This window comes from Ascaphus truei, chromosome 6 (assembly GCF_040206685.1).
Source record: "Ascaphus truei isolate aAscTru1 chromosome 6, aAscTru1.hap1, whole genome shotgun sequence".
Classification (NCBI taxonomy): domain Eukaryota; kingdom Metazoa; phylum Chordata; class Amphibia; order Anura; family Ascaphidae; genus Ascaphus; species Ascaphus truei.
In genome coordinates this window covers 34,865,996-34,892,867 of record NC_134488.1, presented here as the reverse complement: position 1 = coordinate 34,892,867, position 26,872 = coordinate 34,865,996, and the positions used below count along the sequence as shown (strand labels likewise).

The following is a 26,872-nucleotide window of genomic DNA, read 5'->3' as shown; positions in this document are numbered from 1 at the left end:
GCAGCAGCTGTACGTACTAGAGAATTTTAACACACTTTTAGACTGGTGGTAGTGTTTGGTCATGCTCAGTACTGCTTTATACTACATTAGGTTTATTTACATGGGAGAGGTCCCGAGGAGGAAATGGTGCTGAAATAAAATGATGAGGGTGTTTTGTACCTGTAGGCCTCAGGCTGTTTTCGCAGGAATGTGACACTAATGATGTCCCTCTTTTAGGTTGGGGATGTTGTTTGGTATGAGATTTTTCTCTTAGCCAATCACCTCGGGTTGTAATAAAACATGTATATCAGGAATAATTTATAGACAGGTGTATCTGTGGACTCAACCACGCCCTTCCTTTAGCCATTGGCCAAAGGTTTCCCAACACTCAGGTGTGACACCCTTTATATGCTGACCCACTGAGTTGATGCAGACAGACGGAGTGGTAGTGTCACCCAGAGAGGAAAAGGTAAGGAACGGGGACTGGGAATAGGTGCAGCAGAAAGCGAAAAGTCACAGACAGAAAACACGTCATAGGAATATAATTATTGATCTTGTATTGACGTACTAAATTACAATCCCAGAGTTTAGTACAATTCTACTTTAGAGGCATTTAGGGGCATTCATGCCGCCGCTCCGGGAGGGTAAATATGTATGGTTATCTTCATTTGTATAGCGACACCCGTGTACATAGCACTTTACGGCTGTAATACACGAGACGTGTTATAATTAGAAGTGCTTCAGACATGAAAGTCAACACTAGGAAAAGGAGTTCCTGCCCCGAAGAGCTTACAATCTACGTGGGAAGTAGGGAGAACGTACAGAGACAGTAGAAGGGGCACAATATATAGGTGCATCATTCTGAGTTGAGGAGAGGAACAGAGTAGCAATGAGGATATGATCACTGAATTACAGCTGTGTAACAGGCTCAGGGAGGGACACAGCATTATGGGAGAGCTACTTACACTACCACATTTGTTTGGGTTTGCCGCCTTGTATTTTCTGCCCTTATGAATGGACCTGAGATCACATTTCTTTACAGACCGCAAGGAGAAGACATCATGGGGAGAATGAAGATTCTGCTGGGGGTCATGTTCTTGGCTCTCTGTTTTAACGAGTGTCTTTCACAAAGTGAGTGTGTAACATTGTAACAACCCACAGATCATTTTCCGCGTGTTTCCATCATTAATATTGAATTATCATTCATTACAAAGTATTTCTTTGAAATGATAATCAGACTCCCCTGGTTCTATGCTGCATGGTCCCTAAGCAGGCAGGGTTTGTCTGATGATAACCTACTCACAGTATTGCCAGTCTAACTATACCTCAGACCTTTCCATTCCCATGCGGGATAGAAGCTCCTGGGACCAGTACTGTGATGTAATCTCATGAGTACACACCGTAAAGCTTGTACTATGCACTGTAGCAAGGCAGGGTGCTCAACTCCAGTCCTCAAAGCCCCCCTCCAACCGGCAGGTTTTCAGGATATCCCTGCTTCAGCACAGGTGGCTCAATCCGTCTTTGTTTGAGCTACCTGTGCTGAAGCAGGGACTGATTGAGCCACCTGTGCTGAAGCAGGGGTATCCTGAAAACCTGACCTGTTGCGGGGGGGCTTGTGGACTGGATTTCAGCACCCCTGTACTATAAGACCCTTCAGAAGTGAAGATATGAAAGCCCTGTGAGATGAGCGATAGTATGTAACACAGCAGCAGTAAGGAGCCTTCAGCACCACTTGCTCACTTCCACTACAAAGGCGGTGTCCTTTTGTCATTAGGCTGCTAAAATATGTATAAATCAGATATATTTACTATTAGATGAAAACAGAAACATTCTGCAATAGAAAGCCCTACTGTTTTGATACTAAACATGTTATAACACAGTCCTCGAGGGTCCACAGGATGGGACCGCGTTATAACCGGGATCAGGTTGTAAAATTTCACCGCGCGAGGATTTACCGGCATCTGCAGCTCTCTCTGCTTCTTCAGGCTAGTCCATATACACACACCCCTACACCATGTGGGAGTTGAACATGAATACATTTTATATAATACACATGCAGGAATCGAACCCAGGACATTTCATATGCTAGCAACAATTCCCTACCTGCTACGCCACAGGATTCGTGTGATGGAACAGACTCTATAAATATATTTAACATCTATAGAACAGTGGACTGCACTGTGTACAATATGTTAAGTTTGTTTTTAGAGTCTGTGACATCACAAAAACCCTGTGGTATAATTTATAAATTATTTTATTTTAAATTATAATGTATCATTTATCAATTATTATTTTATAATATAATAATAATTTATTAATTGTACCATATCTTACAGAAATCGAACCCAGGATGTTTCATATGCTAGTACCAATTCTCTACCTGCAAGCCACAGGACTTGTGTGATGTCACGGACTTGTGTGATGTCACAGACTCTAAAAACAAACTTAACATATAGTACGCAGTGCAGTGCAGTGCAGTGCAGTACAGTGCAGTGCAGTACAGTGCAGTGCAGTACAGTGCAGTGCAGTACAGTGCAGTGCAGTGCAGTGCAGTACAGTGCAGTGCAGTACAGTGCAGTGCAGTACAGTGCAGTGCAGTACAGTGCAGTGCAGTACAGTGCAGTGCAGTACAGTGCAGTGCAGATCTGTTTCATCACACCAATCCTGTGGAGTAGCAGGTAGGGAATTGGTGCTAGCAAAGGTCTTGGGTTCGATTCCTGCATTTGTATTATATAGAATGTATTCATGTTCAACTCCAACATGGTGTAGGGGTGTGTCTGTGTCCGTTAATAAAGATTTAATGTTTAAAAAAAAAAAAGGAGATGTTTTTAAATCAGGAGCCACGCTCAGACTGCATTATATGCGGATCCGTGTTGTAGCGGATCGTGCTATAATGGGGTTGAGCTGTACGTGTGTAACGGTGTGTAATTCCCAGGTATATACGTATATACGTGTGTAACGGTGTGTAATTCTGAGTATATACGTGTGTAACGGTGTGTAATTCCAAGGTGTGTAATGGTGTGTATTGGTGTTTAATGGTGTGTAATTCCCCGGTGTATATATACACGTGTGTAACGATGTGTAATTCCCAGGTATATACGTGTGTAATGGTGTGTAATTCTGGGCATATACGTGTGTAATGGTGTGTAATTCTGGGTATATATAAGTATTGTGACATAGTCCCAGGAAAGTGGGCAGTTTTGTGTCTGATTTATAGAAGAAAGTGCAGACATAGTGTGGATGTGATCCTCCCCACAGATTCACAGTCACTTAGGTTGGTGGATAGGAAATCCATACCAGACTTTACAATGGTTCTGTTTTTTCCCTCACCTGCTCACCTAATTACTAGAACAGGTATTTTGAGCAGAGAGGGTTGCTTTTTCACTCTCTCTTAGAGCCTGGAGGCTGGGGCATACAGCTCCCCAGTATCCAGTTCGGGGTAGACGGCGCCCTCATGTGTCGCAGCATCTGAGAATCTAATGGGACGCTGTCCCCAACTGACAGTTAAGGACTCAATGTTATTATACATATGCGTTATTTAAAGTTGGTGACTGGCTTAGCCAGCCAACATTGCAGATAGGGATATGCATGTGAGTTACACTCCTGACAGGAGTAGATATTTCATTTTATGATTTCGTTTGCTCTTAAAGTGACGGTGTTTAAAATGTTTAGTGTCACTAATGGAGAAATAAACCGCTGAAGGTTAAGGGCTGTGTACCCCTTGTGTGTATACACGTGTGTGCGTCCCTTTTATACAAACCAAACCCTAGAAGACTGTGTAGGAAAGAGCCTGGACAAGCGGCAGAGCTACATAAAGGGAGTCGTTTGCCACAGTGTGTAACGGTGTGTAATTCCCGGGTATACGTGTGTAACGGTGTGTAATTTCTGGGTGTATATATACGTGTGTAACGGTTTGTTATTCCCAGGTATATATACTTGTGTAATGGTGTGTAATTCCCGGGTATATATACGCGTGTGATTCTGGGTATATACGTGTGTACTGCTGCGACACACTTTATTCGAGCAAATACCCAGTATGTACCTGGCAGATACCTGGAATGCGCCGCTCCTCACCTCTGACAAGCCCCGTTGTGTTTGCCTTCCCAGCCTGGGTTCATGCCTGGCTGATGGGTGGCTGATCTGTTAAATGATAATGATTAGGATTTAATAGGCTGCAATGCTTCGCGTGTCTACCAGATGGCATAAATTCATGAATTGTAATGCAGTATATATATATATACTGTGCAGTATTGCAGCCAGCGGGAATAAAATGCTTCAATCCCTGCCTGGAAAATAACGCAATGCACTCGGGCAGAAAACAGTCACAAACCTCAATACACCCGGGTATACCCGAATTCGTGGGACTAGCCGAGCTCGAATAAAGTGTGTCGCCAGTGTAGCTATGTGTAATTCTGGGTATATACGCGTGTAATCCCCAGGTGTGTGTAATTCTGGGTATTCACGTGTGTAATTCTGGGTATACAGTACGTGTACATGTGATGCAGGAGCTTTAAACTTTAAAGCGCAGTCAACTCCTACTATGGGGAGATCTCCCGGAGCAGGGGGTCCCTAGACCTGAAATGAATGGCGTTCAGCTCCGGAGACCTCCTGCTTCAATCCTATGTAAAACAAATATATATATAATAGGAGTGACTGGGTGTGGGACAGTAACCATTAGTCTGAGCAATGGTGAGTTATAAGGTTTGAGCTAGAAGTGGGGAGAGAGGGTGCTTGGCGTACACTGAGTGTGAGGGAGTTCCCCAGGTAAGGGGCAGTGAGGGAGAAGATTTAAGGCGAGAGAAAGCAGAAGCTGTGTACAGGGGGGAAAGGAGACAGTTATGGGTAGAGGGCAGCAGATGAGCGAGGGCACAATGAGAGAGCAACGCTCATATGTCGGAAGCAGGTAAGTGGGGAGCCTTAAAGGTGAGAACTTTCTAGGTGATCAATTTGATGGAAAGCCAGGAGGAGATGAGCAGAGACTTTTGGGAGAAAGTGAAATTATTCTAGAAGAGGAATTTGGGGTATATAATCATGTCCTCAAGAGATACTCAGCTTTCTATTACTGGGAGCGCAAACTCAAGGCAGAAATGTGAATTTTCCTTCGCATCCTATACATTTATATTATTATCTCACAGGTGCCAAAAGCTGCATTGATTGTAGCACAGCCAACGCCATCTGTGATCAGAAGTCTGGATACGTGGTGTGTTCCTGTAAGGCAGGCTACATGGGAAATGGCTTTAACTGTTACCCGCTCGTGTCCTGTGGCTCTTTTAACTGTTGCCGTCAAGGATACACCTTTAACTTAGTGACAAAGGCTTGCACTGATGTCGATGAATGCACAGACCCCTCTCTGAACAATTGTGGCCCAGCATCCTGTACAAACAGGAACGGCATCCACCTGTGTGGTAATACCATTAACAAGACCTGCAGTAGTAGTGAGAGTGTCTGCCCCACTGATCAGGACTGTATGACCATTAGTGGTGCTATTAAGTGCGCTGACCCCTGTGCAAACTACAAAGAGCTGAATGGAGCCAGCAGACTGTTCACCATCTCCTCCACCGGCAGATTCCAAACCGACCGATATCTCTTTGGCTGGTTCCGTTACACGGGGAACGTCGGTTTAAGTATGAAGGAGGGGTGTGTTGGCCCCTTGAGATGTGGCTCCCTTGAGCCCTTCAGTCTGAATGGCAGCCATCCGGGTATTGGAGAAGGAGTGAAGATGGTGCCTCTCAATATTAACACATTAGCAGGCTGCACACCCGGAGCATCTCTCCCTGTGAAAGCCTGTCCTGGGGGATTCTACGTCTACAAGTTCTCAGGGTCCCTGAAGTCTGAAGTCTATTGCACAGGTGAGTGGGACCACAGTGAGCACCTACAAAGCCAGACCCTTTCCTGACTGCATTAGTCAGGCCATTTACTATATAACTCCTATATGCTTCAGATGTATGGTAATTGCAATGAGAGACATAGTTCTGTTTCTTGAGTGGATCTCAATGATTCTCAGAACAATGGGTTGCACGTACAGTAGTAGAGGTTTAACCACCCAAGATGTTAACTGTTCACTGCTGGGATCTACCACTGGGGGCAAATATGTTTACGGAACCTACTGTAATTGAAATTTTCCCAAGACAATCGTTCCTCCCATTCGAAAAACCTCTCCATATATGTATGAGTATCTAGGGGCAAAGAAAACATCAGAGAGGAAGGGGTGCAGTGTCTTTTTCTCTTCCCAGATATATATTATGTTTTCTTTATTTCAGATAATGTAACAACCATCCATACCATTACTACAACCATGCCATCTACTTCATTTTCCTCAACAACTCCAGCCACCACTGACACCCCCACCACCACTCCCACCACCACTGACACCCCCAGCACCACCCCCACCCCCACCACCACTGACACCCCCACCACCACTGATACCCCCAGCACCACCCCCATCACCACTCCCGACACCCCCACCACCACTGACACCTCCAGCACCACCCCCACCACCACTCCCGACACCCCCACCACCACTCCCGACACCCCCACCACCACCCCCGACACCCCCACCACCACCCCCACCACCACTGACACCCCCAGCACCACCACTCCCGACACCCCCACCACCACCACCCCCGACACCCCCACCACCACACCCGACACCCCCACTACCACCATCCCTACCACCGCTCCCGACACCACCCCTGACACCCCCACCACCACTCCCGACACCCTCACCACCCCTCCTGACACCACCCCTGACACCCCCACCACCACTCCCGACACCCTCACCACCCCTCCCGACACCCTCACCACCCCTCCCGATACCACCCCTGACACCCCCACCACCACTCCTGACACCACCGACACCACTCCTGACACCACCGACACCACTCCTGACACCACCGACACCACTCCTGACACCACCGACACCACTCCTGACACCACCGACACCACTCCTGACACCACCGACACCACTCCTGACACCACCGACACCACTCCTGACACCACCGACACCACTCCTGACACCCCCGACACCACTCCTGACACCCCCTACACCACTCCTGACACCACCTACACCACTCCTGACACCCCCGACACCACTCCTGACACCCCCGACACACCCACCACCACTCCCGACACCCCCACCACCAGGGCGCCTTGTCCTCCACCCTCTCAGAAACGTCTGAAATTAAAGATATCAATTTTCAGCGACTCGGAGCTGACCAGCTTTTTGTACAGCAGTCATAGCATCTCTCCTGAAGCCCCCTTGTACGTGGTTCTGGAGGCTCAGGAAAGTGAGGAGCTGCAGCATGTTATCTTGGTGAATTCCTTCTCTATCGGTAACAGTAACAGCGCTGCAGATGCGGATTTCATCAGATTCATTAAGGACGAGTGAGTAACAGATGTGTGACTTCCCATGACAAAATCCTAAATAATATGGTTGTACTTATAACAATCATCAAAAGCATAGAATGATTCTGGATTCTTAGGTATACAGGGTTAGTGCACCACCTTGAGTAATAAGAGGGTGTTCTTTAGTTAGAAAAGTGAACTGAAGTTGATCCCTTCAGACTTTTAAGAAGCTCTATAAATAAGGTCCCATGTTACCCCAAAACACAGAGGTTACAGTGACATCGCTGACATTATCATACCGAAAATTATTATTTTAGCTTTACATATTGTGGACAATGAGCAATAAAATGTATTAATGACACCATATTGAACAGGGGATTAGGAGAGAAGTTAATTACAACCAAATGAAAGTGTCTAAATCCAAATCATAATTGAAGGCTCAGAACATTTCAATGATTAGATTTGCAAGGCCTAGAGCTGGCATTCTTTTATCTACATTTACAAATCAGCCTGATCGCACTGCACCCCGCATTCTGTTATAAGCAGATGCAAGGTATGAAACGGGCTGCAATTTGTTCCACGCATACAGTACACCTCAGTTATAACTTCTGAGTCCCCCTTGAATTCATTTCTTAAAATTGCAATGGTCACAGTGACCCTGTGCACACGCCCTTCACTCTAGGACAGGGGTGCTCAACTCCACTCCTCAAGCCCCACCAACAGGTCAGGTTTTCAGGATACCCCTGCTTCAGCACAGGTGGCTCAATCAGAGGCTCAATAGAAGACTGAGCCTCTGATTGAGCCACCTGTGCTGAAGCAAGAACTGATTGAGCCACCTTTGCTGAAGTTGGGTTATCCTGAAAACCTGACCTGTTGGTGGGGCTTGAGAGCTGGAGTTGAGCTCCCCTTCTCTAGGTGGAAACGTTACTGCTAAATTCCATATGCCGTGTGTAAATAATTCATGCCTTATATGTATCTTTGTTTATCTCTGGATATGCCACAGGTGCCTGCCCAATAACACAGTCAGCGGCATGTCAATTTCTGACAATCAGACACTGCTCAACGTCCAAGCGTTTCATGTTTCTGGAAGTGATATGACGGGCAGCGTCTGTGCACCCGATGTGAGTAAAGGGATATTTATCGCTGCACCCTGTGTCCCCTTCATTATCCAGATGTCACTGGTCCACCAATACACACAGCACCGTCACTGCCCCTCCTGGTATCCCAGAACTGACCTCCAAACACACAGCTGTCCTACTATTTCTGTGCTGACACCCCCAAACACACAGCTGTCCTACTATTTCTGTGCTGACACCCCCAAACACACAGCTGTCCTACTATTTCTGTGCTGACACCCCCAAACACACAGCTGTCCTACTATTTCTGTGCTGACACCCCCAAACACACAGCTGTCCTACTATTTCTGTGCTGACACCCCCAAACACACAGCTGTCCTACTATTTCTGTGCTGACACCCCCAAACACACAGCTGTCCTACTATTTCTGTGCTGACACCCCCAAACACACAGCTATCCTACTATTTCTGTGCTGACACCCCAAACACAAACAGCCCTTTCATTGCCCTTCTTCTTTTTCAGTACTGGCCCTCCACACTAAACAGCTGCAGCAATACCCCAATTCTGACACACACACACACACACACACACACACACACACACACACACACACACACACACACACACACACACACACACACACACACACACACACACACACACACACACACACACACACACACACACACACAGCACTACAGCTTCTTAATCCTGGCAACAGCATATTTTGTATATATTGTAAAGTTCTGTCCCCCCTTCTTTATCACCAAACATATCCACTCGAATGTCCCGTTAATGAGTTGGTAACTTTTTTTTTTTGCAACGTCAAACAAAAAGACGGAGAGAAATTTAGTATGTGGAGTCAATCTCCAGTACTGTCTGTCAGACAGAAAATACATGGGGAATATTTATCATAGTCTCTCTGCTGGACAACTGGACGAGAAGAAGACAGTATTTAGTCAATGAAAGAAAGGGTTTGTATGGACATAGAGACATAGGGGTAAATAATTCCATATATGCCGAAGTAGCCGTTCGGGCTGTTTTTGGCCCCAAATCCCCATATTGTCTTTGATTAATGACTCCATGAGACTAATTTGTAAGGGGCTTAAACCAGCATGTCATAGAGAGGCATCTCTAGTCTCTATACCTCACCAGAGTGGCACAGTCTTAAATGCTCGAACTTGTGTTCCCCACATAATAGTTCCTTATACACTGTGTGGTGACAGGGGAGATGAGTAATATCCATTCTTACACGACTAGACCACCAGATGTAACAATATTTCCAAGGAACACATGCTTTTGGCAAATTTAATTGTATCCATTTTTACGTTATTTTGCAAGGTTCAATAATGGTGTATTTTGTTCGGAGTAGAGTGAGGACACAAGAAGTGTATCCTTACGGATTAAGTCATTCTACCTTCACACCCTGATACAACATGTCTTGTCTTTTTCTAACATGTTGTTTTCCATTAGAACGAATGAGTCGGGAGCGCGTTTTGGATGCTGGACTGGTAAGTGCTGCTCTGTTCTTGTGTTATTATCTCCTTCGATATTGGGAGGGCCTGCAATGTGTTATAACTTTATGAGAAGTCCAGTATGGGGAATTAGTCTATACGTGTGTATTACACCTCTGTTAGAAAGGTTTTTGCACAGGGACAATGCACTAATGTTTATTTAGCTGTAGTAAACCATAGGATTGCATAAGGCACCATCACCTGAACACACCTTGGGGTCAGCATTGTTTTGTAAATGTGGTCCTGAGTCTTAAAGACATGAAGATGACGCAATGATCAGACCTCCTATGAACTCATTGTCCCCTCTCCCTCTCTGTTTAGCTCCCTCCGGCGCCTGCCTGCTCCTCTCTGCTGGGATAAATTCTGAAGAAGATAATGTAAAGAACACTATTCTTTTGGTCAAACTCAGGAATCACTGGTACTTGCTGTATAGATGGCAGAACAGCTCTAATGAAGACTTGTTTCCAAAATGGGTCTGACATGGCACAGTGATCCCTTCTGCTGACTGGACCTTCCTATGGGCTTGGGGGGGGGGGTAGGGGAATTGTGGTGTCAGGACAATGGGCTTAAAAATATTTGTATTCCTTTCTATATTTTTCTGCATACTGTACAGATTATTTTGCATTAGTTGATATTTTTTGTCATGCATATTTCTCGTGAATAAATGGAAATGCACTTTCACTAAATCTGTTGCTAGTTAATCAGAGCCCAGACGTGTAGCCCTTTTGGTATAATTTAGGCGGGGTGTTTTGCTTGCGTTTTTGTGCCTTGAAAGAGAATTGCAGATAATAATAAATTTCACCTTCTCCTACATTTTTGTGCTGTTTTTAATTCTATATGTTTAAACCCCATTCCCCGTCTCTAAAGGGTGTCACATCAGATTCTGCGTATAGTGTGTGCTCAGTCTCTCAGGCCAAATAGGGTCTGTCATGATAATGTCATGAGATGTTGGGTATTTTTAATCCCTCTGGTGCTTAAGGGGTTAATGAGCTACACTTTTAAGAAAAATACAAAATGCTGAGTCTGAAACAGGTCAGGACTGTTTCTTTGAACTGCTCTGAATTTCCAAGGGATTTACTTGGGGAGGGGGTTCCGTGTGGATGGCCCACTCAAGGTGTCAATTGAATTAATCAAGGTCTACAGACAGGGTTGGGGGAGAACAGCTTCAAGGTATTTTGTAGAAGGGGTGGGCTCATGAAGGTGCCCTAAGAAAGAATTGTACTTAAGTCTGGGCCAGGTTGTAAAACGGCAGATCTGACCAGGGGCATGCTTGGATAGCATGGAAGACCTTATCTTCTGAACCAGTGCCTCTCTGGGAAAAGTCCATAGCATGTGGTAATGTACTGTATAGGATTTTCTGTTTTACCCCTTTTATTTTAAGAAGCTGTTCTGCCTTATATTGTAATTGTATGTTTATTTTGTAATACCTTTTCTGTAATTCAAGCACTGTATTTTTATATATATTAAAACATTTAATAAGTAATGCTTTGGGCTCTGAATGAACCTTGTATACGCTGGAGAGAATAACTTGCATTACATTCGGGCACATGTTACTACAACTGATGTTGTGTTAGAGTGCATAGTTTTTCTTATAATAAACAGGGACCTGAGGCCCTGGCGGATATTTTAGTCTAAGATCTTTTATCATATCTGCATAACCTCAGGTGGTGGCAGTGGACGGTTATGATGTGCAATTGAGAAGGGGTTAAGACTAACTCGCTGGTTCCTTGCAGAGGAGAAAGGGGGGTTGCTAGAGAAGCCTTTGTGTATTAACCCTGGTTGCATATCTAAAGTCACAAGCTCACTTGTGTGCTGTTCGTGGCGGTGGTATATTGGGACGGCTTGAGGAGAGATGCAACCCATTTGAGGGGCCCCTGAGTTGGTGAAGAGTGGGTGCATTTGCGAGCGTCGGTATTAACCCATGTCCCATATGCAGGTCGCGTGCTAGTAGGGGGTCGTACGTGACAGGGTCAGTGCGGGCTGGGCGTGTATGAAAGTAGGAACAGAAAAAGGGCGCCATAAACTTTTATAAAACAAAAAGCATGTTTATTGAACACAGTCCAAAACCCACTTTGAGTCATAGACACAAAATAATGATGATACAAAACACATGGCAAAAATAGGAGCTTTGGGGAATCTTCCTCTGTGAGGTACCGTGCCCACCATTAGGAGGTACTTAGCTTGATACCAGTAGTAGAGGGGGAGAGAAGTATTTTGAGAACAAAAACTTGACAAACAGCACCACCACTTTGTCCTGTAGCGGTATTGCTGTTTGTCTATTTTTGTGGTCTATAGATTTTTCCTGTAGACCAGAGGCATCAAAACTTTATTTAGTTGAGGGTCAGATTAATAAAAAAAGTAATCTGTGAAATGCTGCATACTAACTAAAGTATAAACATGGAATCCACATTGTACACATGCACGCACACACAGGCACGCACACACAGGCACACTCCTCCATCTTCTCCTATGCTCTCTCTCCTTCCATCCTCTCTACCTCTCCCCATCCCTCTCTCCCCCCATCCACGCTCTCTTCTCCCTGTCCCCCCATCCACTCTCTCTCCAGGGGCTGGCTGGCAAATGTTAGCTCGGGGGGGCAAGCCCAATAAACTGGCCCAAGAACCAGGCGGCCCACACACACACACCATATACACACACACATACCATATACACACACACATACCATATACACAGAAATGCAACATACAAGCTACAGTATAAACATGGAATCTACGTTGCTGTTTCTCTCTCTCTCTCTCTCTCTCTCTCTCTCTCTCTCTCTCTCTCTCTCTCTCTCTCTCTCTCTCTCTCTCTCTCTGGGAGGTTGGCTGTGGGGGGTTCTTTTATATAAATTTGGGGGCTAGGGGTTTATATGTATTTGGAGGGTTATATGTATTCGGGGGAATGGGGGCTTCTTTTATATGTATTTGGAGGGTTATATGTATTTGGGGGAATGGGGGCTTCTTTTATATGTATTTGGGGGTGGGGGGCTTTTTTAATATGTATTTGGGGGTTGGGAGCTTTTATATGTATTTGGGGGTGGGGGGCTTTTTTTATATGTATTTGGTGGGGTTGAAGGGGATTCTTTTATTAGTATTTGGGGGGGCTTTTAATATGTATTGGGGGTTGAGGGTTCTTTTCAATATATTATGGGGGTGGTGGGGTTCTTTTATATGTATTTGGGAGGTGGGGGCTTATTTTGTATGTATTTGGGGGTGTAGGGGTGTTTATATGTATTTGGGGGTGTAGGGGTGTTTATATGTATTGGGGGGTCGGGGCTTCTTTTATATGTCTGTGAATATCAGCGCTTCTTCGCACACGGACAAGAGCCGACACAGGTTCGATATACAGTAATTTATTGATCTACTATACTGGAGGATCCTACCAGAAAAGTCAGGGAGACTGAGAGCAATTCTCACAGAGCTCCAGTACAAAATGGCAAACATTGGTTAACATTCGTATCCTCAATGTTTATACTATTTCCCCCTGTATTTTGTAAAGAGCTACTGTCCATGCCCTGTTGGCAGTACTGTACATAAGTAAAATTATACATACCATAGAAGTTCACAGTATATGAATTATATACTTCATCAAGTTACATAAGGAGTTTGAGAATTAGCAACTTACTACATTTCAGTACAACAAACATGTAGTAAAAAAGGATGGAGAGGGACTAGGGGATATAATACCTTATATTGGACCAACAAGTAGTTGATATGTTACAAGCTTTCAAACTTCTCACGGCCAAGAAAACCCGATGAAGGACCTTGAGAGGTTTGACAGCTTGTAACATCTCAACTACTTGTTGGTACAATGAAAGGGGATCACATCTCCTACTCCCTCTCCCTCCTTTGTTACTACATGGAAGAAAGGACAAACATGCCCCCCACCTGTCTTTGCCGTACAACCAGCACTGATACCCAGAGAAACTAAAACAACAAATATCAGTACCAAGGGGCAGACTGGGAGGGACAAATGGCCCTTACCTGCCAAATCCCTTGTTTGTGTCAAAGAAGACACTAAGGAAATACAAAGGAGCCTCACGTGATGTAGAAAGAATGAGCCACTGTCATTAGGGGAGAGGGTATTTCCTCTGAAGGGAGTGACACTTGGCGTATAGTCACCCCGGGGCAAGGAACAACAGGAACTGCCTGGCTTCTAAATGTGTACAAATTATCTATTCCCCCACACTCTATTTGGTCAGTGATTTCCTCCACACCCACTGGTATCACACTGAAATACCAGACCTTGGACAGATAATAGAGTGAAAGTGGCTACTGGAGACGAACAAAAAAGTATTGACAGGTGAGGAAAGTGGGACAATAAGGGGGTGGTAATAGGGCACTCATGAATTGTGTGTCTAATATTGAGAAACATGAACCTACAGTATGAGCCTTTCTTTATGAAGGACACAGCCTTCCCCTCTTTACCCTTCATGAAAGCTGTACAGAGGGATGTTTGTCTGGAGGTGATTTCCCTTTGGTGTTCCTTCACCTATTTCTTAATTTGTCTCACTACCCTTTGCCTCCACTCAAACTCTTCTTACTCTCCTCCATCTCATACATTCTCCAACTGGGGCATCTATTAATGTCCCAGGTTGTGGCATATTCTCTGGGCTATGTATGCTTGTATTTGGGGGAGAGACAGGGGTTCTATCCCCAACAACTGCAACATTCACCCCTCTACCTACAACAACCCCCACTGTAAAATCAAGTTTTGTGTCTGTGTGTGTTATGTATGGAGGATTTTCTTTTTTCAGACTAAAGGAAGAATTGGACGCATATAGAGTGTGCCAAAGTTGCACTGGGTGCAATGTTTAAACTTACAGCCCAATTTTACAATAAAACTGGATTTTTGAATATGCGTCAGTGTCAATGCACCAATGTAAAAATCTGTTTTGTCAGTGTTACTCTGCCCCTGCTTGTGATTTGGGGAGCTGTATTCAGAGCAATAGGGGGAGTTAGTGATTGGTTATTAACGGTTGGCACTTTCACTCCTGTTTTTGTTTTGGTTCTAAAAATTGTTGTCTTTTGTTTTTATCACGGGAGACCAGGTTTATCAACACCATTTTATACCGGGATCATTGATTGAGCAAAGCAAGGTGGTAAAATAAATTGTAATTTATTTCAGGAAAAGACATACAAACAATGTAACACAATTTACAGGGTTAACACACTTACTGGGAACGGGGCTAACGAATAAAACTATCCTTTAAACAAAATTCACAAAAATGACCTCTGTAGGAGCCCTTTCCAATGACGGGTAGGTACTCACGAAACACCTGGAACTGATTTCGGCATGCAATGCTAGACGCTACCGCTACGTTCTTCAGAAGTGGGACATAGTAGAATTCTTGAGTCAAAATCTTTGAAGCCGGCTCGCGTCTATTCAGTACAGAGCATCTTTGAATTTGCCACTGATGATTTGGCGCTTGGAATCTGCGCTCCTCATTGGCTGCAAGGCTCCTTATGGGTTTCAGGGTCCCATTCACAAACCTCTACAGCCTATCAGAGTGTGGGAATTTCCCTGCCAGCCCATCACCGATTTGCCGGTATTGTAAAGCCTGGTGGGTACCTTTTCTCATTCTGCAAAGGGGCATGCGCCAACCTGGCACCTCTGCCACTTCGCATACGGAGCCCACCCGCTGTCCAGGCTCCACAGAGTCTGGGCTCTGGCAAATGGTGGCCAGATAGCCCTGTGTTAGCCCAGGATGCGGGTACTCAAGCAGAACTGCAGTACCCTTCCTGTTCTAACACCTTGGCATCTATGAGGCTTTCAAGTCAGGACTCCGCATAGACCCATAGGCACCAAGCTTGGTAGCCATTTGGTCTCTCGGAATCCATGACTTAGAAATCCAACAGTTCATTCTCAGGTTATCAGTACATATACCTATTAACTATAACTCTTTAATAAAATATACTGTGTCCTGTCTTCTGTGTGATAAAAATATATAAGTCCCTGTTGTGGTGTCAGGGATGGAGTGAGAGTATATGTTGCCTACTCTCACTAGCCTCATTCTTGGCACACTTTAGAAATAACTTTTAAACTTTTTCACACAAGAAATCACTCTCAGCTTTATCACTTAGCTGGAGCACCCCCTGAACCCCTATACCAGGTTCAGGGCACCTGGGCATCTCTCCTTATACTAGGAACCCCTCTTTATACTAGGGACCCTTGTGTAGGATTGCAGGTATACATTAACCCCTTCATGCCCATTTACCTTGTCTGTAAGATGCTGCAGCAGGAATCCTGGCGGTGAGTCGCAAGAACGTTTTCAGAGTCAGAGTCTGCCCGGAGCAATGTGCTTGGCTGCATCCGAGAATGTCACTCGATTCCCGGATCCAACTCCTGGGGTATCCCAGAACTCCGGAACCCCGATACATAGACACATTCTGTAAAGACTTTCTCCAGCAAACCCACCCTGAAACTTACAGCCTATAAATCTCCCGGTCCCAGCACCCCAGGAAAGACAATACACACATAAATCTTTAATGTCGCATAATTTGCACACAGTCACAGTAATGCATTTAGGACATCTGGGTCCAAGAACTGACACTCTAGGATGTCAACACACGGATCAGGGGTAACCAAGTGGGCTGGACTTTTATTAGTGAGCCTGGTTAACCCCTTCACCGTCACAGTTGTTTGTTCTGGTCTTGCCAAAACTCGATTTGTTTGGTTGTTTTATTTGACCAAATTATGGAAAAAACACAAAATAATAATAATAACTTTATTTTACATAGCGGGACTCGAAGCGCTTCACTAGCGGGACTCGAAGCGCTTCACAGTTAGAGTATAATGCGCGGTACGCAACACATAGGAATTTTGCAGACAGTCTGTAAAATAAGCAGGAAAATACTAAAATAGCATAATAAAGCAATTAGAAATCTAAAATAGTATAACTGAAAAACGTAAGATAATTAAAAAAACATATGGCAAGAAACATTAGAAATGGGCCCTTGATCTGTGTTCTGGTTCTGAATAATTTTTGGTTGTGTATTTGCAATGTAAGGTTCCGTAGATTCTGATGTCACACACCCAGTTCTGCCCATCTCTACTTGTTTTAGGGCATTTTTCATAAAAGAAGAAACACTAGGGTTAGGGAGTGATCACAAAACCACACTATTTGAAGCAAATAATGAGTAAATAAATGGTAATCCAAAAAAGTGGGTGCAAACTGTGAACTGAAAAGTGAATCAGAAAGGGGGGGGAAGGAAAACACAGAGTGGATGTGTCTCCTAAAAGAATTCACTATAATGCACTCCTACTTGATTTAAAATTTAACTTTTAATATATTTTCATAAAACATATATTACCAAAAACGTCGTGTATTGTGCATTAAAAATAAATTAAATTGACAGTAACTAGCGTCTGTGTCAGTGAATGTGTGTTGGAGTGGTCTCAAACGACAATTGGTAGTAGAAGCTACAGGACACAGAACGCTGCTTAGTCAGGGTATAAACCCCTCTGGGGCACCTATGAGATCAGGTACACAAGTAATAGTAAATAAATAAATAGACATGCACACTCAGTGCGCCATGTTGTCAGTCTCCTACTTGGAGCTGCTTTTATGTAGTGTTCTGTAGTCTCCTGGATTTATCTATGTAGATCTGAATTGGGTACTCCACCTACACTCAGTGTGCAAGCACGCCTGCTCTTTATATGATTTAACCATTTGGAGTGTGCTGTAGAATGATTCAATGATCAATATGCTGTGAACATTTGCTTCACTATGCTGTGAATCATTCACCCTCCATCAATATACTATCAGTAGCACTTTTATATATATTGGATGGCAACACATGTATAATTAACATCTTCAAGTGCTCTGTGGTTTACAAGTCTAAGCAGGACTGCGGTAGCCTTACGACACATCTTAGTCACTGAGTGTGTATGTCTATTTATTTATTTACTATTACCTGTGTACCTGATCTCATAGGTGCCCCAGAGGGGTTTATACCCTGACTAAGCAGCGTTCTGTGTCCTGTAGCTTCTACTACCAATTGTCGTTTGAGACCACTCCAACACACATTCACTGACACAGACGCTAGTTACTGTCAATTTAATTTATTTTTAATGCACAATACACGACGTTTTTGGTAATATATGTTTTATGAAAATATATTAAAAGTTAAATTTTAAATCAAGTAGGAGTGCATTATAGTGAATTCTTTTAGGAGACACATCCACTCTGTGTTTTCCTTCCCCCCCCCTTTCTGATTTTTCATAAAAGAGCATATATTTTTCATCGTATGATTGGTGATTTAAGTGTAAAGCACAATAGGGTCAAGGGTTTTCTGTGTGGGACACAACACTACATTTCCAAACTTTTAACATATTTGAAGAAGCTGTCCAGCCTTTGATATGGTGTTGAACTACAGTAGAGATAGGGACAATGAAGCCTTCCTCAGGCTGAGTGTTAAAAGTTTTACTTGATGATGATGATGATGATGTATACCTTAAAAATACCCTATGTGTTTAAAACAAAAAATACGTTGTGTTGTATTAGGCAATACTTACAGACACACACACACACACACACACACAGACACACACACACACACACAGACACACACACACACACACACACACACACACACACACACACACACACACACACACACACACACACACACACACACACACACACTCTATGCCTTTTTTTTAATTGAGTTTTAATGTATCATGCTTCCTTGGTTTGCTATTGGAACCATTTAGAAAGCCACAGCACTTCCCCTTTTGAAATAGGCGGGCATATCGAGAGGTCCTGGGAAGCAGGATCTTTGCCGATCGTTCACTGGAGAACGGATCGATCAGCAGTTTAGATAATTACATTGCCTTAAACTCGGTAAGTAACTGCATCTATTAAATAAAATAAAAAATGGCAATAGGCAATGGCGCTAAGATCAATACATTCATTGCCTGGGGACGAGACTGACATACCACTCTGCCTCAGAAACACGTTTGGCGATCAAAAGAAAAACATTTCTCTCTCTTCCTTCTTCCTGGTGCAATTGACCCATCTGTTGCGCAAGGGATTAAATGTGTATACATTTCTTATGTTCCTACATGGAATTGTATTATTCCAAACATTACATTCTGCAGGAGACAGGCCATTAAAGGTGACTTCACTTACCGGTCTATTCTGTCAGAATTGGCCAGGGTATTGCAGAGGAATGTGACAGGTCTGTCCCACTTCTATAGAAAGGCAGAGGCCCAGCATGGGCCGTCACCCACATTAGGGCTGCTGTGCCTCTAGAGGGTGAGCTGTGGCTGACTCTCTCCCACCTTCCCCCTCACCACAAGGGTGGTTAGATTCGCGTGCGCGCCAACAGGGGGAGGGAGAGGGGGGGGGGGGGGACTCAGGCGGGCTATTTAAACCCTGCGCTTGCTGGAGCTCTTCATTGATTTTGTTTTCCCCCCCCACCCATCCCATTGAGAATGTAATGTTGTGTTGTGCTATGTCTAACCATGTCTTGTGAATCTGTTTTGAGATCCATCGTCACAGCATCGGTGGCACTGTCAGGCCAGTCATCGTAGGGACGCCGTGAATACCCGAAATGGGGCTCCATCCGATGTGGATGGGCCCCAGATAGCGGTCCCCCTGAAAAGATTGGGCACCGAGGTAGGCGATCGGGCGCTGTACCCCTGGCACCAATCTTAGGAAGCTGGGCTCTATCCTATGCGGGTAGGCCCAGGCGGCCATGATAAGGGGGACCTAGGGTGCGCGGATGACGGGGCGGTCGGGAGAGGTCTCCCGCCAGATGGTAGATTAGGGAGGTTTGGAGAAGGGCTCCCGCCGGAAGATACCGAGAATAGGGCTGACGACACATGACTAAGCGACTGGCTGACCGTTTATTTTCAAGTATTGTTAAGGCAATAAAGTTGTGACCAATTTTTACTTCCCCAAAACTGTATCGTGTCAGTGTGTTAGGTGGGGTGTAAGTAAACCACGCGGTAGGCACACTAAGCCTTTAAAAGATATCAACCTGAGGTATTGGCTCAGAGATCATAGTAGGTACTGCAGATTCCATCAGGTATGAAAGAATTACACACAGTGTTCTAATGCAGGTATCTCAACACACTGGGTGTGTCCATGAAGCCACAGAACTACTGATTTGTCAAAGATATATTTTCCCTCCCCGCCGGTTTCACAATCTCACTTTCACATGCAGAAAGGACACTGGAAGTGACATCTGGAGTAAAGCAGGTAAGAACGGAAAGAAATGTGTTATACTGTAGTAAGCTGAGAGAAATGTAATTAGAAGACATGTCCATGGGAAGGGGTGAAATGTGCCTTCATGTAGCACCTCCCTATGTAAGATTTCAGGGCTCTGGCTCACAGTTATAACTCGCTAGGTGTGTGAAAGAACTGAGCACAGATCTGCAGGCTTCAGACTAGGGTGTATGAGGTTTTATTCCTGGTGAGCAGAGCTGCACCTCCTGAGAGTGTGGTATCACTAAGTGTGCAGCGCTGCACATCCTGAGCGTGTGCTATCACTGAGTGTGCAGAGCGGCACCTCCTGAGCGTGTTGTATCACTGAGTGTGCAGCGCTGCACATCCTGAGTGGGTGGTATCACTGAGTGTGCAGAGCTGCACCTCCTGAGCTGCACCTCCTGAGCGTGTTGTATCACTTCCTGAGCATGTTGTATCACTAAGTGTGCAGAGTGGCACCTCCTGAGTGTGTGGTGTCACTGAGTGTGCAGTGTGCAGCGTGGCACCTCCTGAGCGTGTTGTATCACTGAGTGTACAGGGCTGCACATCCTGAGTGTGTTGTATCACTGAGTGTGCAGGGCTGCACATCCTGAGTGTGTGGTATCACTGAGTGTGCAGAGCAGCACCTCCTGAGTGTGTGGTATCACTAAGTGTGCAGCGCTGCACCTCCTGAGCGTGTTGTATCACTGAGTGTGCAGAGTGGCACTTCCTGAGCATGTTGTATCACTGAGTGTGCAGCGCTGCACATCCTGAGTGTGTGGTATCACTGAGTGTGCAGAGCGGCACCTCCTGAGCGTGTTGTATCACTGAGTGTGCAGAGTGGCACTTCCTGAGCATGTTGTATCACTGAGTGTGCAGAGTGGCACTTCCTGAGCATGTTGTATCACTGAGTGTGCAGCGCTGCACATCCTGAGTGTGTGGTATCACTGAGTGTGCAGAGCAGCACCTCCTGAGCGTGTTGTATCACTGAGTGTGCAGAGTGGCACTTCCTGAGCATGTTGTATCACTGAGTGTGCAGCGCTGCACATCCTGAGCGTTTTGTAACCCTGAGTGTGCAGTGCTGCACCTCCTGATCGCGTGTTATCACTGAGTGTGCAGAGCAGCACCTCCTGATTGTGTGGTATCACTCAGTGTGCAGAGCGGCACCTCCTGAGCGTGTGGTATCACTGAGTGTGCAGAGCGGCACCTCCTGAGTGTGTGGTATCACTGAGTGTGCAGAGCGGCACCTCCAGAGCGTGTGGTATCACTGAGTGTGCAGAGCAGCACCTCCTGACCATGTGGTATCACTGAGTGTGCAGCGCTGCACATCCTGAGCGTGTGGTATCACTGAGTGTGCAGTGCGGCACCTCCTGAGTGTGTGGTATCACTGAGTGTGCAGTGTGGCACCTCCTGAGTGTGTGGTATCACTGAGTGTGCAGCGCTGCACCTCCTGAGCGTGTGGTATCACTGAGTGTGCAGCGCTGCACCTCCTGAGCGTGTGGTATCACTGAGTGTGCAGTGTGGCACCTCCAGAGCGTGTGGTATCACTGAGTGTGCAGCTATCTGCTCTCTTGAGACACTGATCAGTTATTTAAGAGTCAGTTTGAAGATGCAGGTTGTCTGAGGTTACTGACTTCTCTTTTTGACCTTATAACCAGACTTATGCTTATTTCTTTATACAGAGTAAAGATCCTGATAAGAATGAAGATTCTTCTAGGACTCGTGCTGTTGCCTCTTTGTTTTAATGAGTACCGCACACAGGGTGAGTATGTAACAGTCAAGAGAATGAACTTTCTCTGCTCTCATTATATCCGATGAAAGAAATACAAACCTAAACCTTTAACATGGAACTAAAACAATGTTAAGGGCTATATACAGTATGAAGGCCGTTTTGTGGAGCAAGGAGAAACATTTACATCCTGCACTTCTTTCTACTAATATATCGAAGTATTTTCCTGCAAATTCTACGCTGTGTATATCAGCTTGTGATAAAAAGAAACGGCGGCGCACGGCTAACCTGGAAGTAAATCCCTGAACGCAATCTAGGAAAAAACTAATTTAATCAAAATCGGAAAAAACACATAGATCCAATCCAAAATCTGACGCGTTTCGTACCACGCAGGGTACTTTGTCAAAGAGTAATTGGCTATACTCCCCAGTGATCCTTATGTAGGTGCTTCCGGTAACTGATTGAATTGAATGAATCCAGTGAGGCACAAACTGCTCTCCTGCAGGATAACTTTGTCATTAAATGAATAATTTAACATGTAGACGAAGCAACTTCAAAGGGATCACATAGGGACTACGTAAAAAAACACCAAAAAATGACAAATCCCATCTTCTGTATTGGTTTCAGCTGTACTGTAAGTCCTGGGGTCCTGGGGTCCAGTGTCCATGTCCACAACCCACTGGACGCCTTCCTGGTCTTTATGGCTGGAGGTAATGGGCGCTTGTGAGCTGAAGACCCCTGTTGGTAAACAGTGGTGTGCCCTCCTTCCTCCAACCGGCGGTCGATTGTTGCGGGATACTCCCGGAACTGACGTCACGGAAGTGATGATCCCACAGTTTGCGTGTCACCAAAGTTTTGCGTTCCACTGGGGCTATGGACCTCACTTAGGATGCTGGCTATAGGGGGGAGAGACTATGGGAGAGTGCCTATCATGTGTCTGCTGCTTAAACTCTTAGGCCTGGGACATAGTGAATAAAACAGTGCGGAGGCGCGCTGAGGCTCAGGGAAAGCGGTGCTTTCCCTGGCCTTACACAGCACGCTGTCCATGGGCGTGTCGGGGGCGGGTCAGTGATGTCACGGAGGTGGTTCGCCCTCATTGGGCGAACCACTCACGTGACCGGCCCTGCGCTCCGGCGAGCGCCAAATTTGAAACCTCCGTGAGACACACGCTTCCCCAAGCGTGCGGACGTGTGCATGAGCCCCTGCTAAAGCCGCTCTCAGCCTTGCTCACACCACTATGTCCCAGGCCTTACGTGATTCCCCACCTACTGTGGATTACTCAGGGAGTACACACACACAATATATTTTTATAATGGTAAACTACTTCAATGTTTCTTATATATAACATGTCACGTTACATTGTGAAGCATGGAATCGATCTGAAAGTCAGTGATTCACAGGACACACAAAGAGGTCAGGGGGAAATGGTAAACGTGGCTTAGTCTGGGGGAAATGGAGATGTCATGGGAGAAAAGTCTCTCCATGGGAAGTCCCGGTAAACACAGTCACATTCTAGAGAAGATGTTAGGGGAAACACAGGCTGTAAGGAACACAAAGTTGTCATGCAGAGAATTCAAGGGAAACTGGGTGACACCAGGGAAATAGACTGGTATTTTCTTTTGCCCTAACTAGAAATATGTTTATCTGCTCTATTCAAGATCAATTACCTCTACCAACCACCACAACCACCTCAAGTAGGCCCACTGAGGCTACCCCCATAGAAGGTTCAACCCCAGGTGATGTAACGACTGAACCTACAACTGCTCAGCTTACAACCATAGAAAGTTCAACTCCCCCAAATACCACCACCAACCCTACCACATCAAGCCTGTCTTATTTCTGGACTGTGCCACAAACGAATAAGGCTTTAATCACAGAGGTTCCGGTTATCTACTATTCAATTCACTGTTACGCTGTCCACTGCAGACGATTCCGTGACTCCACACCCTGTGGCTCCTTCCACTGCAACTCTGAAACCAATCACATCTCCCCTACTATAGACACCAACCCCACGAAAACCACAACCCCCGATACCACTCCCATCACTGAAACCATCACCACCACAACTACTGACACAACCCCTACCACTGATCCCACCACCACCTCCACCACTCCTAGTACCTACATCACCCCCACCTACACCACTCACAGCCCAGACATAACAACCACTGAAACAACTCCCAGTACCTACAACACCCCCACTACAACCACCACTGAATCAACTCCCACCACTGCTACCACAACAACTTTCACCACTCCCAGCACCTACGACACTCCCACTACAACTACCACCTACACCATGCCCACCCCCGACATCACACCCACAGAAACACACACCTCAACCCCCACCACAACTCCGATCCTCTACAAAACAACCACTACAGCCATCACCACACTCACTGAAACAACTCCCACCAATGACAACACCACAACCACAGACACAGACACTACCCCCAACTCAACTCCCAGCACCTACAACAACCCCACTACTTCCAGCCCCGACACCACACCCACTGGTACAACTTCCATCACAGACACCACCACAACCACCGACAAAAACCCGACAACAATTCTCATCACATACAAACCCCACACTACAACCACCACCACCTACATCAGTTCCAGCCCAGACACTGCACCCACTGAAACAACTCCCTCCACCGACACCACTCCAACTCCAACCTCCAAAACAACAACTTAAAAAAACCACAACTGAAATCACAGCCACCGAAATCACCCTCACCACCTCCAAAACTCACAAATCCTCTCACCTCGCCAACACCACCCCCACCACCAAAACAACTCAAACCTCCAAAACCACAACCTCAACAACTGACACAGCTTCCACCACTGATACCACGATCACCACTATAACATCCATCACCATGGATACACCCACCAAAATCACAACTGAAACAACCACCGCCAAAATAACTCTTACCGCTGACACCACCCCCACTACTAACACAGACAGCACCCTTGCCACCACCATCCTCACAACCAACACCCAAATCCAAACAACCCCCACCACCGACTCCTTTCGGGGCATGTATTTGTGTATACAGTATATAAAAATAAAATGTCCACGGCACTCCAGAATTGGAAAAAGATAAAGATACATTCTTTTAACACATCATGAGATACAAACAATAAAATCTGAGCCACGTTTTGAGCCGGTGTCACAGGAGACCAAGCTTATTAACACTTTACCATCTGGATCCTTTGATTGAATAAAGCAGGAAATAAAATAAATTGTATTTAGTCACATAAAGAACACACCTTGAATTACAAAATTATCACAAATAAACACTTACGAGAACGAAATAAAAGGTTTTTGGAACGAAAGTTCATGCAATCCGGTCTCCAGGTATCAATTCCCAGAAGCCGGGTTGATACGCGAGCAGGAAACAAGATGCAGGCTTTTGGCTAGGGGCACAACTTGCCACCCCTATATCTTCACAAAATAAAATAATTTTGTTCTGTCGTCTTGTTTTTTGCAAATATGTATATACTGTATATATGTATGTATATGTGAAGAGAGAGAGAGAGAGAGAGAGAGAGAGAGAGAGAGAGAGAGAGAGAGAGAGAGAGAGAGAGAGAGAGAGAGAGAGAGAGAGAGAGAAACAGGGACTGCGCTTGATAATATGGTGAGCAATAGCAATTATAATCCAAGAATTATATGAAATATTAAAACATATATATATATCAATAAAAAATGTTTTAAATAAAAATAATAAAATGTCACCAAATTGGAAATTTGATAATAATAAAACTGATGCCTAACTATACCACATATGTGAACTAATAAATATACTTGAAATTACTATTGACTCTAACTATGAATTAAATATAACTGAATGCTTGGGAGTGGAATTATACATATACTGTATATATATATATCCAGATGGAACTCCATTTCACCGTGGATGTAACTCTATTCTAAACCAATCAACACAAATAAAGGTATAGTGTATCAAATGAACTTCCTATAATATCCTAATAAAGGAGGAATAAATAATGATACTTAAGAGTCCATGGATAAAAGATCAAAGAATACACAAAATCTTGCACACAGGATACAGGCTGCCTTCTTTGTGGGCTCAACGACCTCCCCTTAACCTGTATAGAAAAACAAAAAAGAAAAGCGCCCGATCCTAGTGCAATATGTTTAAAAATATGTATCTAAATGTAATGTTCCAGATAACAAATGAACACTCACAAACAAACGTTAAAAACAGGCATATTATGAGTATACTGTATACTCATGCTCCAACGATCCGAACACTGCGGTTGTCTGCTGATGAGCTGTAGTGGCTGAAGGAGGTGTAGCAGGAGGAAGTCTCTACATGGGACATTGACTATGACATCATCCGGTTCCTGGAGCACTCACACATCCTGCTAGATCACCGGATACACCAGAGGTGGCATCAACGGGACGTTTGGCGTGGACCCCTGCAGTTTTCAGGCGATTGAGTATTATCTCATACATGCTCTTTATTCTACTCTATTTGTGAGTGCGTTTTTTATATGTTACAATCCTATAAAACCTTTTTATACTTTAATACACTAGGAGTTCACCTGTTTTCTTTTGTTTATATATATATATATATATATATATATATATATATATATATATATATATATACAGTATATATATATATATATATATATATATATATATATATACACACACGCACACACACACAGAGACACATATACAGTTAGGTCCGGAAATAATTGGACACTGAAACAATTTTCATCATTTTGGCTCTGTACGCCACCACAATGGATTTGAAATTACGCAACCGAGATGCAATAGAAGTGCAGACTTTCAGCTTTAATTTAAGGGGTTGAACAAAAATATCGTATGAAACGTTTAGGAATTGAACCATTTTCATACACAGTTCCCTTATTTCAGGGGCTCAAATGTAATTGGACAAATTAACACAATCATAAATAAAATGTTCATTTTTAATACTTTGTCAAGAATCTTTTGCAGGCAATGACTGGAACGCATGGACATCACCAAACGCAG

General features: G+C 44.7%; 2 protein-coding genes across 2 annotated transcripts; both read left to right on the top strand.

Annotated features, from left to right (window-relative positions):
* The first annotated feature begins 336 nt into the window (after positions 1–336).
* LOC142498029 (uncharacterized) lies at positions 337–10,726 on the top strand. Its single transcript, XM_075606537.1, has 8 exons — positions 337–448; positions 1,022–1,110; positions 5,115–5,828; positions 6,240–6,405; positions 6,568–7,362; positions 8,327–8,444; positions 9,873–9,910; positions 10,235–10,726. Exons 2-7 carry the CDS (start codon positions 1,041–1,043, stop codon positions 9,879–9,881), a joined length of 1,872 nt encoding a protein of 623 aa, XP_075462652.1. The 5' UTR covers positions 337–448; positions 1,022–1,040; the 3' UTR covers positions 9,882–9,910; positions 10,235–10,726.
* A 9,290-nt stretch (positions 10,727–20,016) lies between these two features.
* Positions 20,017–25,277, top strand: LOC142496420 (uncharacterized). The gene is made up of 3 exons (XM_075603118.1): positions 20,017–20,123; positions 21,791–21,870; positions 23,496–25,277. Exons 2-3 carry the CDS (start codon positions 21,810–21,812, stop codon positions 24,536–24,538), a joined length of 1,104 nt encoding a protein of 367 aa, XP_075459233.1. The 5' UTR covers positions 20,017–20,123; positions 21,791–21,809; the 3' UTR covers positions 24,539–25,277.
* Positions 25,278–26,872: the final 1,595 nt, after the last annotated feature.